The sequence below is a fragment of the Gopherus evgoodei genome, chromosome 3 (assembly GCF_007399415.2).
Source record: "Gopherus evgoodei ecotype Sinaloan lineage chromosome 3, rGopEvg1_v1.p, whole genome shotgun sequence".
NCBI classification, from domain to species: Eukaryota; Metazoa; Chordata; order Testudines; family Testudinidae; genus Gopherus; species Gopherus evgoodei.
In genome coordinates, this window is record NC_044324.1 from 48,396,850 (window position 1) to 48,410,887 (window position 14,038).

Here is a 14,038-nt window from a genome sequence, read left to right on the forward strand (position 1 = left end):
GTTTGGTTTAACCTATTCCTTCCCACTTTTCAAAGATAGAGCTAAATAAGCTCCATTAGGAGCCTTTTGTTATTTTAGGTACTCCAAAGATCTGACTATCACTTGTGGTGGGACAGTGTTTCTGCCCAGCTTAAGAGATGACTAGCAGAGGTCACAGCAGAGAGGCCAGTGACAGAAGGTGATCAGTGAGTGGAATAGGGAGGCAGCAAGCAGAGGGAGCTGCTGACAGGGAGCCAGCAGAGCAGAACGAGTAGCTGGCAGGGTCGCCAGCCAGAATAAGTGCTCAGAGCAAGCAAGGTGCTTTCTTCCCTGGGTGGGAGGTGAACTCACACAGATGTGCCTCTGAACCCTGGGTCCTCGCTGATCAAGGATAACCACTGCGAACGGGGTATGGTGAGGGAGTAGAGGAGCACAGAAAAGGAACTTTTGGTTGCAGAACTCAAGAATATGAGGCAGAACGCACTGCCCCATGCACTCTGGGGTGGGTGTCCTATCACACTTTATGATTATGAATCCTGCTTATAGCATTTTCCCTAATTAATGTCTGGTGACTTCTCTCCTTTCATTAAAAGTTTCTTTTCTACTCTCAGATTCTATGCTTGTGAGTGGGGAAGTACTGTCTCTCAGAGGTGCCCAGGGGTGCTGTGTAATTTTCCTAGATTACTGGGTGTGCACTTGAGCTGGTTATGTGTTGTATCAATGGAAAGTTTTTTGTTTTTTATTTTTTTAGCAAAACACAATTATAAACAGTAATGATTTTTTTTTGGCTTCAGTTTATAAATACACTAAAGCTATGGGGTTTTTAATAGGTAAAATGTTTATTAATTTTTTATTTTTATTTAAATGTTAGATATTAATACAAAAACACTAACTATAAATTAGTTGGCATACCAGGTGGTTTAATTTTTTTAATTACTACAATAAATAATTTAATTTACATGCATTTTTAATAAAAATTTAACAAAATTTTATAAAAGCCCATACTTTATTAACCAATCCAAATGCTTAAAAAAAGCACTATAAATGTTCTCACGTCTATTTAAACACCAATCTACATTCTTTATTAATACAAAATCACAACAACTTCTTGCACAATTCTTTTCCACTCACCTCACACAATCCTCGCTTTTACAAATCTCGCATTATTAAAATCATAGCTAGCCTAAATCTTACTAACAAAAACTATCTTACTTTAAAATCCCCTACAAATCCCTATCAGTTCTTTCTCTACTTCCACACCCTAGATATTGAACCTGGCCTTGGTTGCTGCCGGCGCCACCTGGCAGAAGGGTTACACAAGTACTGCTTAATTTTTTGAAATATTTACATTAATGTAATAGATTAAATTTAGGCTGTAACACAGGTTATCGATTTCAAAAAATAGTTTAAAATAGATTTTTTAAAGAAAATATATGTGTATTAAAAATCTGATTTTTATAAATCATCCATTTTTATCCACCATGCTCTCAGCAGCATAAAAGTTTAAACAACAGACAATTCTTGAACCGTTTAATAAACTGGTAAAGGGAAGACAATTTAATTGTTTTCTTGTGTTTTTCAGTGAATGCTAAAATATTGATATATCTGACTTCCCAAATTCCAAAGGAAATATTCTCTTCCAATTGAGATAGAGGACAAGTCTTTGTAATTTATTTTACAAGCAGTTCTTCTCCTTCCCTCTTAATCTAGCTCAGAGTTTACATGATATTAAAGAATATAGACCTCTACCCTCTATAACGCAACCTGATATAACACGACTGGCACTTTAAAGGGTCCAAGGCTCTGGCTGCTGCGGGGATGCCCTGGCCCTTTAAATCACCGCTGGAGCCCTTCCGCCGCTATCCTGGGGCTGCAGCAACGGGACTCGCCGGCGATTTAAAAGGCCTGGACTCCCCGCAGTGGCCAGAGCCCGGAGCTCTTTAAATCACTGCTGGAGCCCCGCTGCTGCTACCCCAGGGCTGCAGCAGCAGGGCTTGGGTGGCGCTTTAAAGGATCCAGGGCTCTGGCTGCTGCAGAGAGCCCCAGGCCCTTTAAATCTCGCTGGAGCCCTGCCGCCCCTACTCCAGGGCTGTGGCAACGGAGCTCCAACAGCGATTTAAAAAGCCTAGGGCTCCCCGCAGCGGCTGGAGCCCGGAGCTCTTTAAATCACAGCCAGAGCCCTGCTGCCCCTACCCCGATATAATGGGGTTTCAGCTATAACGCGGTAGGGATTTTTGGCTCCCCACAACCACATTATAGCAGGGTAGTAGTGTAAAGTATTTTAGCCCCTTTTGCCTGATTTTTCACCACACGCTTCATTGCCCTATTCCTACAGAGAAATCTGAAGTAAAATGTACACTAGGTTCAATATCCTTTGTTTCTCAACTTTGTGCTCTTTATCCATTTGTTGATTATCCAGCATGGAATGATAAAGGATACCACTCTTACAATCCTACTAGTTGTGGCCAGGAAAAACAGTCAGCAAGAACAACCAGGCAAAAAACACAAAACAAAACAAAACATACAATAAAACCCACCAAACATCTCTCAGGTCTTCGTTATATATCACAATCCCAACAAAATCAGTAAACAAGCAAGGAGGAATCAGCATATTGAGATGTCCTTCCTACATAAAGATAGCATATTACTAACTTTGAAATCTTCAGAATTCAGTAGGGTACCATTCTGCTCTTGCTTTCACAACAATTATGGAATTATTAATAAAAAGTGAATACCAGTCAAGACAATCAAATTCTCTCGCTACAAGAACCATGGGCAATGTTTCATAGCTATGATATTCGCTACTTCTAGGAGAATTCAAACATGCATCATTATATACATGCATTTGTTTAGACATATCGATTACTTCCTTGGATGAATTCTAAGATGACTCAAGAACCTCAGAGTTACATACAAACACTAATCACATAGCTTTATGGCAAATAAGATCAGATATACAGTCATGAATATGGAACAAAAATTATGGAATGAGGCATTTCAGTTCAAATTGATTCTTTATTAAGATGTGAAAATACTATATTTTGCAAGTGATACTAATAAATAAAAATACTCAGTAAAGAACTTTTATTTAATGTTAAGTGACTAGTTACAGCTATGGAGCATCTTACTCCAATTAAGTTCAAGACAACAATCATGCAGATTGGCAATGAAAAAGCAACATAAACAATGTTTTATTCATTTTGTGCAATCTTAGTATACAATTTCGATGCTATCTTCTTCTAAATCAGTTCACATAGACTGAAATGCAATTTCAAAACAAACTTTAAGGGGCATATTCTACTCCTGTTCCACACATGGAGTTATGTATAGCATAAGTCCATGAATGTATAGTGTAGTTAAACATTTAAAAAGAAAAAAAATCATAATCTCTGGATATTTAACAAAAAGTCTATGAACATTACAAAAGAAAATGTCACACCACTGTGTGCTCAAAACAGAAATGTTACCATTATATTAAATTTAATATTTAATATATATGTTACCATTATATTAAAATGTAATATTTGTCTTTATAATTAAAGAATTATGTCTGAGGACGCCACTTTTTAAAAAATATTTATATATCTCAGAAAGTCAGACCTTACATTTACATATCTCAAGTTCCCATTCAGATACAGATTTCTTTTATAATAAGTTTCTGCCTTGAGACTATATCCTTTATTGGAAATTTAAAAACAAAAAATGAAAATTAACTTCTCAGTTAAGCTGTGCATCACAAATATATCATCATGGTGAAATACAGGCACTTAACAGTATAATGTGCAAGGCATAACTTTTACTGGTAACAGTATAAACGGAGCTTCCACTGGAGGAAAAAATGGCATCCGTGACTCTCCTCCCCCAGTCAAACACTGAGGGTTCCAAATAGATTTGCTTCAATCCCTTTTTGTTAGCACTAACTACCAACATGCAACACTTTTGCTCCAGCTCTAAAAATGCTTTCCGTAAACTGTAGAACAGAGCATCCTTTTAGCAAGGATTTTCTGTACTCATGCCCAGGACAGAAGTTTGTATAAACCTGTTTTTTGCCTAAGGTAAATTTGTATTTTTCCTAATGGGGCCAAATAATAATACCTAACTTGTATACAGCATAACGTAACTCCAACCCTTTCTCCTCTATTAATTTTTGTATTAATAAATTTGCAAAACCAAGAAACCCAGTTTTGCAGCAGCCAACCATTGCTGTTCCTTTATATAATTTTAAAATAGTGTCTCATAACGTTCTATTTTTTAAAAAGACATGCTTTGACACACTGTTTCTCTACAGGCAGATCTATATAGCAGAGATTTCACTGATTTCAAATGAATATCCATTTGGATACTGCAAACCAGGAGGACATACATATGTTTATGTGTTGGGCAACAAATGCAGCAGTGGAAAGAGAGGCAACAGCAGAAATGTTTTAAGAAAATTGCAGCTATTCTTTTTGGTTAGCAGAGACGTCATGTGAGAAATATTTATACAACACGACATGCTTGGCATATTAACAGTACATTTTAATTTCTTATAAATGTTTTGATTTTGTCTGAAATGGGTATTTGAGCTTCCTACTTATGGTGGTCATATTGCTATAGAATATATAATATAGAAAGAGTTACAAATGACATATGTTATACTCTATCTAATTTGTAACTATAATACCAGTTTAACATTCAGGAGAGAAAAATCCTAACATCTGTATTTGATGAAACATTAGGGGTTTTTCCCCCTAAATGTTAAAATAGCATTTATATAGTATATATAAAACAAAATGGAAACTGGTTTTAGATCGGATGTTGGACATACTCCTAATTATGTCATTAAAATAATGGCATGTTTTAAAGAGGCACTTTTAGTGTTTTATATACATCTCACATCTCTAGTGTAAAGTTTCATGTTTCGCCTCTTTTCACTAAAAATAAAAGTATCAGTAGCTAATAAGATGGAGCCTTATAACAAAAAACCATTAAAACTTGTGTGTGCGAATCTACTTGCAATTGTTTAGCTATACTGAACATGCCAAAGGGCATCATCAGAGCCTTTCTTACCAAAAAATAAACGTAGGACCAAAATTAAACAATTTGAAGGAGAACAAGGACCAGCTTTTGTAAAAACAAGAACCTGCCACCACCTCCATGAGAAGCAATATATCCCTAGATAGAAGGGTAAGGGTTTTGAATATTGAATTCCCCTTAAATCCAACTGTAATGTCTGCTTTCCTGATGTTTAATACATTTTTTACATTTTATTTTTAGCATGACAAATTTGTTTTTAAAAACTGCCAACTTTTCACAACAATAAGGACCATTCAGTATAAACTTCGGAAGACTCATTTGGTGTTCTCACATTTCACGTACTATACATAGCACATTGTGAAAATTTAGCATCTTGTATGGACAAACCAGAGAAGCATGTGCTCATGCTGAAGATCTGAAAAACGGTGTACCAAATGGAAGCATTATTGTGGCAAGCTGCAGATCGGCACTGTTACTTAAAAAGACAGAATTAAAAATAAAATCTTGAGTGATCCATAAGAATCAGAAACCCCAGGACCCCAGGCTCATGGAAGTTCCTACATAAGGCAGTCAAAATGTACAACCTGTATTTTACATTCACTAAGGAATTACTTGTTTTCTTCTTTTTGGTAAAACCAACAGCCAAACATACTGCAGAGTCTGAATATGAAATATAGGTACACAAATAGGTTCTCCATCTTTTTAGTGTGGAAAACCTGACTAATAATGTAATAAGAAAATGTGAGAAAAAATCTCTAACAATTCGAATAAAACAAAGTACTGTATAAAGGTGCAATATTGAGCAGATTTAATTTTGGTTTAAATACACATGTAAATCATGGAACTTTTCTATTCTTATTTGTAAAGTATTTCACATTATCAATGTCATTCTAGTTCTTCCCAGTTATCAGTAAGGTTACCTTTGCTCTGTCTTCTAATACTAACCAGCTTTCCTGCTGATTTGATACTCCACCTGGAACTGTTTCCTGAGCTGGCCAGGTTTGTGTATTTTGTGGAGCCTTTGGTCTCATCTTCCCAGCCTGCCCAGGATGGATAGTCACTTAAAGTATTTCCTGCATCACTGACGGGGTCTCCAGCAGTAATATGTGGTGGTTCCCACCCTTCAATCTGATCTGGTTTCCTGCTTTGGGTGTTCTGTTTTATTGCCAAACTGTCCCAAAATCCAGATTTCTTTTCTGACTTCACATCTTCTTTTAATTTTAAATTAGTTCTAGAGAATAACAAAAATGTGTTATTTAAACATTGATGTTTCTCCCCATTAAAAACATCAAACTCTCTTTAGAGGACATACTTATTCAAGATAGCAAAAGATAAACTTTCCTAAACTGGTTATGCCAAAGCAACTCATAAAAACAGAAGATTTGCCTAAGTGTAAGATGTTTTTTTAAAAACCAAATAGCTTTTTAAAAAATCCTCTCTATTTCATACAAAGCTCCCACAAAATAAATATCGAAATATGTAACAAATCTTTGTATCATTAAATTATGTATAATTGTTATATGGGACTTCATTCCTCTACTATATTTTCATATCTCCAGTTACCAAAAAGGATATGTTTGCAATACCCTTGATTGAGAGTGCGGAAAATTCAAAGCTATCCTTGCAATTTTTTTCTTTTGAACAAAAGGAGAATATTTTTAAACAAACAAATAAATCAAATCTCTATATTTTTTCAGTAGAAAGAAGTCTGGGGATGAGTTTCACACACTGAAGAAGAGATTAGCCATGCAAATTGTTCAGCACACGTTGGCCCCTCTGTCTGTGTTAAACTTCCAAGAAGTCAACGGACGTGCACAAGTCTCCCAGTATGAACAACTTGCAGGATCTGTCCCCTGGGAGATCATGAACAAAATTGTAAAAATAAAGAAGCAAACACACACAACCACAAAAACTTTTCAAGCTGACTGAGGAATACAATAAATTAGATATGAGAAAAGGAGGAAAGAGACAAGAGATTTTTTCCTAGTTTCCAAAGAAAGACTCTGACAAAAAAATCCAAAGCCCTCAATATGAGCATTTGAAATATTTTGTGCTACATTTCATTATCTGTATTCATAAGGAATAGTATTCATTACTCTATGAATGATCACATTGCAGTTAGTGGAATCACTTGTTAAGTAAGGTGCTACTCAACCTGACACTCTGTACCCCTTTGTACTTACTGCCCTAACACACCCTTGCACTAAACCAGAGTTTGTATGTTTTTTTAAACGGAGCCAAGTTTTGAGAGCTAAATTTTGTTTGCAACCAAGTTCTAAAGACTTTTTAAAGTGTGTTTATAACCATCAATGTTTGAAGAATATATCGCATCCTAAAAATAATTTGTTCCAGTTTTCTTTGAGCAGTTCATAGAGAAACGTTCAATTATCTAAACTACTTTGTTCAACTTAACACATGCATACGAAGTTATGTAATTTCATTTCTCTAATTAAGCAAAATGTACAATGGTCATTCATAATACTAATGTAATTGTTACAATTCCAAGTGATAGATTTGTCCTCCAGAAATAGCAACAAGGTCATGCAGTAATTCTTATATGTTTAAAATTCTGTGTGCAGTTTATCCAAAACTGAGCATGAAGACACATTCACTAAAGTTAAGGTGTCAGCCCATGATGGTGACCAGGCCATGCTAACATATCCAGGCTTCATTACTGTCAGCTTCAGAAAGAGCCGCTTGCCAGACTTTTGGTCCCAAGCAAGGTACAGTAATATGATAATCTAGAACAAGCTATGTGGGTGAACACAAGACAAATTAGGTATTATAAACCATAAAAAGATACAATTCAACCAGATCTTATTACATTATTTTTGAACGATGCTTAATAACATTATAACATACATTAAGACAATTAGGCAAATTTACCCCAGTGGTAAAAGGAAATGAATTATGAAAATGTTTATCATTTGCCAACCAGCTTTAGTATTCAGTCACTGTAATCCTAAGTTTCATATATCAATTGTCAGGTTATGTCCAAAAATATTTAATGTGCATTGCAATGCTTTTATAGCTACCAGCTTTCCTGAAAAGATTTGTACTATATTGGCCACAATGCATTGCCATAAAAATCACCTTATGAAATCTCTGCTAATCATCTCTTTTTTGAAAAAGAGGGACTTTATACAGGGTACTTGAAATACTAATTTAGATTTTAAGCTATATATAGGTTAATAAACTTAATATTTGCAGAGTGCAGCATTTAAAATGCAAAATGTCAAGTGTTTATACAAGCAAGTTTGTATATAATTAAACAGTAAGACACAGAAGATCAGGTACTAGTGCTGATACATACATAACCTTCGATGTGCAATGAGTTATGAAGTGAAGCAGATTCAAAGTTTCCATTACCCACTAATAATGCACAGTCAAATGTCCTTATTGCAGTTAAAGTACCCATTGAATATAGTTGGGGAAGAGGGGGTTAAAGATGAAAATGCTGTTTTAATTTCAGCTTGCAACTTCTGAAATAGGAAAACTGTTAATATCCCAATTAACTAGAAGTGACTGAATATCAGCACTTTAAGAAATCTTTCCTCTGTTATTAAAACCAAAAATCTGTTTTTGCTATTTTAATCTCATAGACTCTTTTAAGGTCAGAAGGGACCATCATGAGCTATTTTAATCTCATAGCCTCATAGATTTTAAGGTCAGAAGGGACCTGCATGATAATATAGTCTGACCTCCTGGACCTTGCAGACCACAGAACCTTACCCACTCACTTCTGTAACAGACCCCTAACATCTCTGGCTGAGTTACTGAAGTTCTCAAATCATTATTTAAAGAGATTTCAAACTATAGATAATCCACCATTTACAGTACTTTAAACCTGCAAGTGACTGGTGCCCCATGTTGCAGATGAAGGCAAAACACCCTCAGGGTCTCTGCCAATCTGATCCAATGGAAAATTCCTTTCCAATCCCAAATCTAATTAGACCCAGCTTTAGATTTCCCAGTGATTTCCTCATTTTTCATGGCTAGATCACTTAGTTTCATTCTTTATAAAATAATAATAAAAAAAATCAAGAGCTGTTTACAACAAAATTAACCTTAAGGTGCATTTGTACTCTGAAAACTGATTAAAAATGACAATGCTTTCCCATGTTTACAGAGTCTCAATTTCCATATCACGTGTGCTTGCTTTACAAGTCAGAAGATATTATGCAACTGGCAATTCTACAAACTCAGCCTGAGAATCTGGACTTAAACTGGGTTCTTTTCTTTTCACATTAGCATTCTGTAAGTAACCTGAACTCAAAGTGACTCTGTAACTATTGTCTTCAGGTGTAACTTGATTGGCCGCATCACTGGAGCTTAGAAAACAACTATACTAAACGAAGCAGAAGAGCGAGAGAAAGTTGGATTCTTTCTAAGATGTGCTTGTTCTGGAGTGTTATTAAGAATAAAAGTAATCAAAACTTTTTTTTGTTGCTAAACTGCATCATTATATGCAAGGAACAGATATGACAGATTAGAAAGTACCACTTTACACAATCCCTTTTCAATATCCAACCACACTTTAAGGACTTATTTGAGAGAGTTTTTGTTTTGTTTTTGTGGTTTTTAAAAAACAAGTAATACTGGCTTAAAATTTCAGAGTGCTGCTATTGGTTATCCAGCACTTCACTTGCACTCCAATCAGTTACTTAATTTTGATTTATACAGAAAAATCAGTCATAAGTATTAAAAGAAGCTTTGACTGATTTTTTCTCTACAAAATGAAATGTAGTTGAATCAGAGGAGGAATTACAGTGCAATAGATATTACGCATATAATACTGATCACAGTTTAAAGTGCCAAATTATACCTAAGAGGGAAAAAAATTCAAAAACTTCTAATTACTTTCTACAGTAAAAAGCTGTTATTCCAACTACATTTATTTTGGCTGTCCCCCGGTACGTACAGGAGATTGCCCAGCGTAGTAGAGCAGGCTCTACACATTTTAAGTTCAAAGCTTAAATAAGAGATTAAATCTGAAGAATGCAAATTTAATAGTTTCAAAAATATAACCATTTAGCTTTCAGAAACTTTCAATAGATTAGTAATTTTTTTTCTAAATTGGTTCTTTAGGTCCTACTTTTACTAACTCCAGTGATCCTGCAGCCATTATCCTCAGCTTGCTGATTTTCTAATTCATTTGCCACTACATTTTACTTACCCTTTTGATTTTGGAGCCTTGCATCCTGCTAGCAATTGTTGTTCATCATCTTTATTGAACATAGAGGTCACTTCTTTCCAACCCCGAAAACTTGCACTCTGAACCTACACAAGGTAGTAAAAATACCAGTGAAAATGCATTACAAACTTACTCCCAGGGCTTGAAAAGCTCACACCCTATGGCAAGTATAAATTAATCTTTTCCAGGCAGTTACCTTCAGCTTACACAGAATGTCTTTTACCTCCTTCCTCCCACCTCCCAATCATCCTTCTGAGAGAAAGACATTTCTTAAAGACATATCCTGGCCAGATTCACTGATCCATTAAAGCTACTTTGCACCTTAAAACCAGCTGAGCTGGCCAATGAGGACAAAAGTAGTGGCTCCTATAACCTCTGTGACAGACTCAGTCAGAGAGATCCCCTTGGGACTGCTACCTGATGTGCTGAAATTACCTCTGAGCCCGTTTCCCCTGCCAGCTTGGGACTCCAGAACCCTGCCTTGTTGAGCCAGGCACGCTAGCCTGCAGCAACACAGACCCAGGGTCTGGGCCACACCCACAAAGCTGCAGACTTTAACTAAAAACAGCTCAGCAGGTTACCTTTCTACAGCACCCAGACACCCTGCTCCCAATGGGATCCAAACCCCCAAATAAATCCATTTTACTCTGTATAAAGCTTATACAGAGTAAATTCATAAACTGTGTGCCCTTTAGATCACTGATAGAGAGATTTGCACAGTCGTTTGCTCCCCCAGGTATTAATCACTTACTCTGGGTTTATTAATAAACAAAAGTGATTCTATTAAGTATAAAAAGTAGATTTTAAGAGGTTTCAAGTAATAACAGACAGAACAAAGCAAGTCACCAAGCAAAATGAAACAAAACACGCAAGTCTAAGCCTAATACATTAAGAAACTGATTACAGGTAATATCTCACCCTCAAAGATGTTCCAACAAGCGTCTTTCACAGACTAGACTCCATCCTAGTCTGGGCCCAATCCTTTCCCCAGTACAGTCCTTGTTAGTTCCAGCAGGTGGTATTTCAGATAGCAAGCAGGGGTTTTCTCATGACTGGCAGCCCCTTTTGTCCTGCTCCACCCCCTTTTATAGCTTTGGCACAAGGTAGGAATCTTTTGGCTCTCTGGGTCCCCACCCCACCTTCTAAATGGAAAAATACTAGATTTAAGATGGATTTCATTATCAGGTGACATGGTCACATGTCATATGTCATTATAAGACCCCTTGTCTCCATTCTTCCTGGGTTGGCCCACACATACACAGGAAGGCTTTCAAATAACTACAGCCATTTACAAGTGATTGTTTCTGAAGCACCCTTAATGGCCTCCACTTAATATGTTTACATCAGTGATACAAGTTTATATCTTATTCTCCTAACTCCAGATATAGAAATAATACATGCAAACAAATAGGATGAACACACTTTGTAGATTACAAGTTTTCTAATGACACCATACAAGGGGTTTTAGCATAAACCATATTCCAGTTATGTCATATTCATAAGCATTTATTTCCATAAAATATATGGAGTGCAACGTCACAGCCTCCATCCTGCTTCTCTTTTTCTGGCACAATGAGAGCACCTAGAGTCTCTCTATATCCGGGCATTCACAGCTACCAGACCCCTTTTTTGGGGCCTGAGGCTCTTTTATGCCAGAGACATAGCCCAGCCATCTCATGGCCTTAGGATCTGGGGAATGCAACGACATTTAAAAGTCACCTCTGTTAACCTTTCTCCATCTGTGCTGTGGTCCTGCACAGATACAACAAAGAATGGCTCTTAGCCCTTTGGTTGTGAAGATACTCTTCCAAACATGACCACTGTGTCTTCCCAAGTCTGCAGACAGACAGCTCCAGGACTTCTGCCGCTATTCAGAGCTTTCCTGAGCTGGAATATAGTAAAAACTGACCAGTCCTCCTAGTTTTCACTGCTACATTTTAAAATCCTGTGGCCAGCAATGAAATGGACATGAATCGAGTTATTTTCACTCTGCTGTGGCTGCTTGGGAAAGCCCTTAAACATCAATGGAGGAAGACGCTGGAGTTATTCACTGAGAAGGGCACAAAAAACAGAGGTCATATAAACAGTCAGGTAGAGGAGCAGAGACAGCCTGTGCGCAGAAGCCAGGAGACTCTGTAGTTATAGGTTTATGGGAAAAGAGAGAGAGAGAATCATCTTCCCTTGCAGTAGCCAGAGGGGATTTGGAGGTAGCTTCAAATTTAGTCCACATCTAACTAGTCAGACATAGCTACAAAACAGACTCTAAATAGAATTCAAGAACACTACTCTAGCAGGAGTCCCAGCATACTCCTTTTCTCAGAAGGATGGAAGGGATCTCTCCCAGATATCATCATTCCCATTTTTCCATACTGGTCTTTGGGAGTAGACTTAGTCCTTTGGCTACAAGAAACCTGGCACATCTTCCAGTTCTATGTGGGAGTGCACAAGGGTACACAGATGAATGTGAAGAGGTGGATAAGAAAGACTGGAATAAGTGTGGGTGAAGGGGAAAAAATACAGGAAACAAGGTGTGATGCTGTATGGAATCTGTGGGACACTTGAGGACATTATGAATATCAATACTGTAAAACTGTAATGAGTTGTTCCAGATAGGCCATGTAAGGTATCTGCAAAAATGTTATAATTTGCCAAATACTATAATCTCATTTACGTGTTCGTATCACCTTTGTATTATGAGTTAAGAAATGTCTGTATTTCAAACTTGTACTATGCTTCTGGGTAACACCCTGCAGACCGTTTGGCATCAGCACTGCCTAGCCTGCTTAATGGCTCATTAAGGCCCATCAGCTATAAAACTGGACTGAAGAACCTGTGGATCTAAACACGGAGGAGGCCTGGAATTACTTCAAGTCAAAGTTGCAGAAACTATCAGAAGCCTGCATCCCAAGAAAGGGGGAAAAATTCATAGGCAGGAGTTGTAGACCAAGCTGGATGAGCAAGCTTCCCAGAGAAGTGATTAAGAAAAAGCAGAAAGCCTACAAGGAGTGGAAGATGGGAGGGATCAGCAAGGAAAGCTACCTTATTGAGGTCAGAACATATAGGGCTAAAGTGAGAAAGGTGAAAAGCCATGTAGCAGGGACCTTGCAAAGATAATTAAAACCAATAGTAAAAGGTTCTATAGCCATATAAATAAGAAGGAAACAAAGAAAGAAGAAGCGGGACCACTAAACACTAGAGGATGGAGTGGAGGTTACGGATAATCTAGGCATAGCCCAATATCTAAATAAATACTTTGCCTCTGTCTTTAATGAGGCTAATGAGGAGCTTAGGGATAATGGAAGGATGACAAATGAAATGAGGATATGGAGGTAGATATTACCACATCCGAGGTAGAAGCCAAACTCAAACATCTTAATGGGATTAAATCAAGGGGCCTAGATAATCTTCATCCAGGAATAGTAAAGGAACTGGCATATGAAATGGCAAGCCCATTAGCAAGAATTTTTAATCAATCTGTAAACTCAGGGACTGTACCATGTGACTGGAGAATTGCTAACATAGTTCTTATTTTTAAGAAAGGAAAAAAAAGTGATCCGGGTAACTACAGGCCTGTTAGTTTGACATCTGTAGTATCAAGGCCTTGGAAAAAAATCTGAAGGAGAAAGTAGTTAAGGACATTGAGGTAACTGAGACAAAATACAACATGGTTTTCCCAAAAGTAAATCATGCCAAACCAACCTGATCTCCTTCTTTGACAAGGTAACAGACTTTTTAAGACAAAGGAAATGCAGTAGATCTAATTTACCTCGATTTCAGTAAGGCATTTGATACGGTTCCACATGGGGAATTATTAGTTAAATTGGAAAAGATGGGGATGAATATGAAAAT

At 37.0% G+C, this 14,038-nt stretch overlaps 1 protein-coding gene across 1 annotated transcript in view; it reads right to left on the reverse strand.

Annotated features, from left to right (window-relative positions):
* Positions 1-2,974: 2,974 nt before the first annotated feature.
* Positions 2,975-14,038, reverse strand: part of TDRP (testis development related protein) — a 40,248-nt gene continuing 29,184 nt past the window's right edge. The window contains 2 exon segments of the mRNA XM_030555542.1: positions 2,975-6,226; positions 10,172-10,275. Of these exon segments, the coding sequence (XP_030411402.1) occupies positions 5,881-6,226; positions 10,172-10,275 (450 nt within the window). The 3' untranslated portion in view covers positions 2,975-5,880.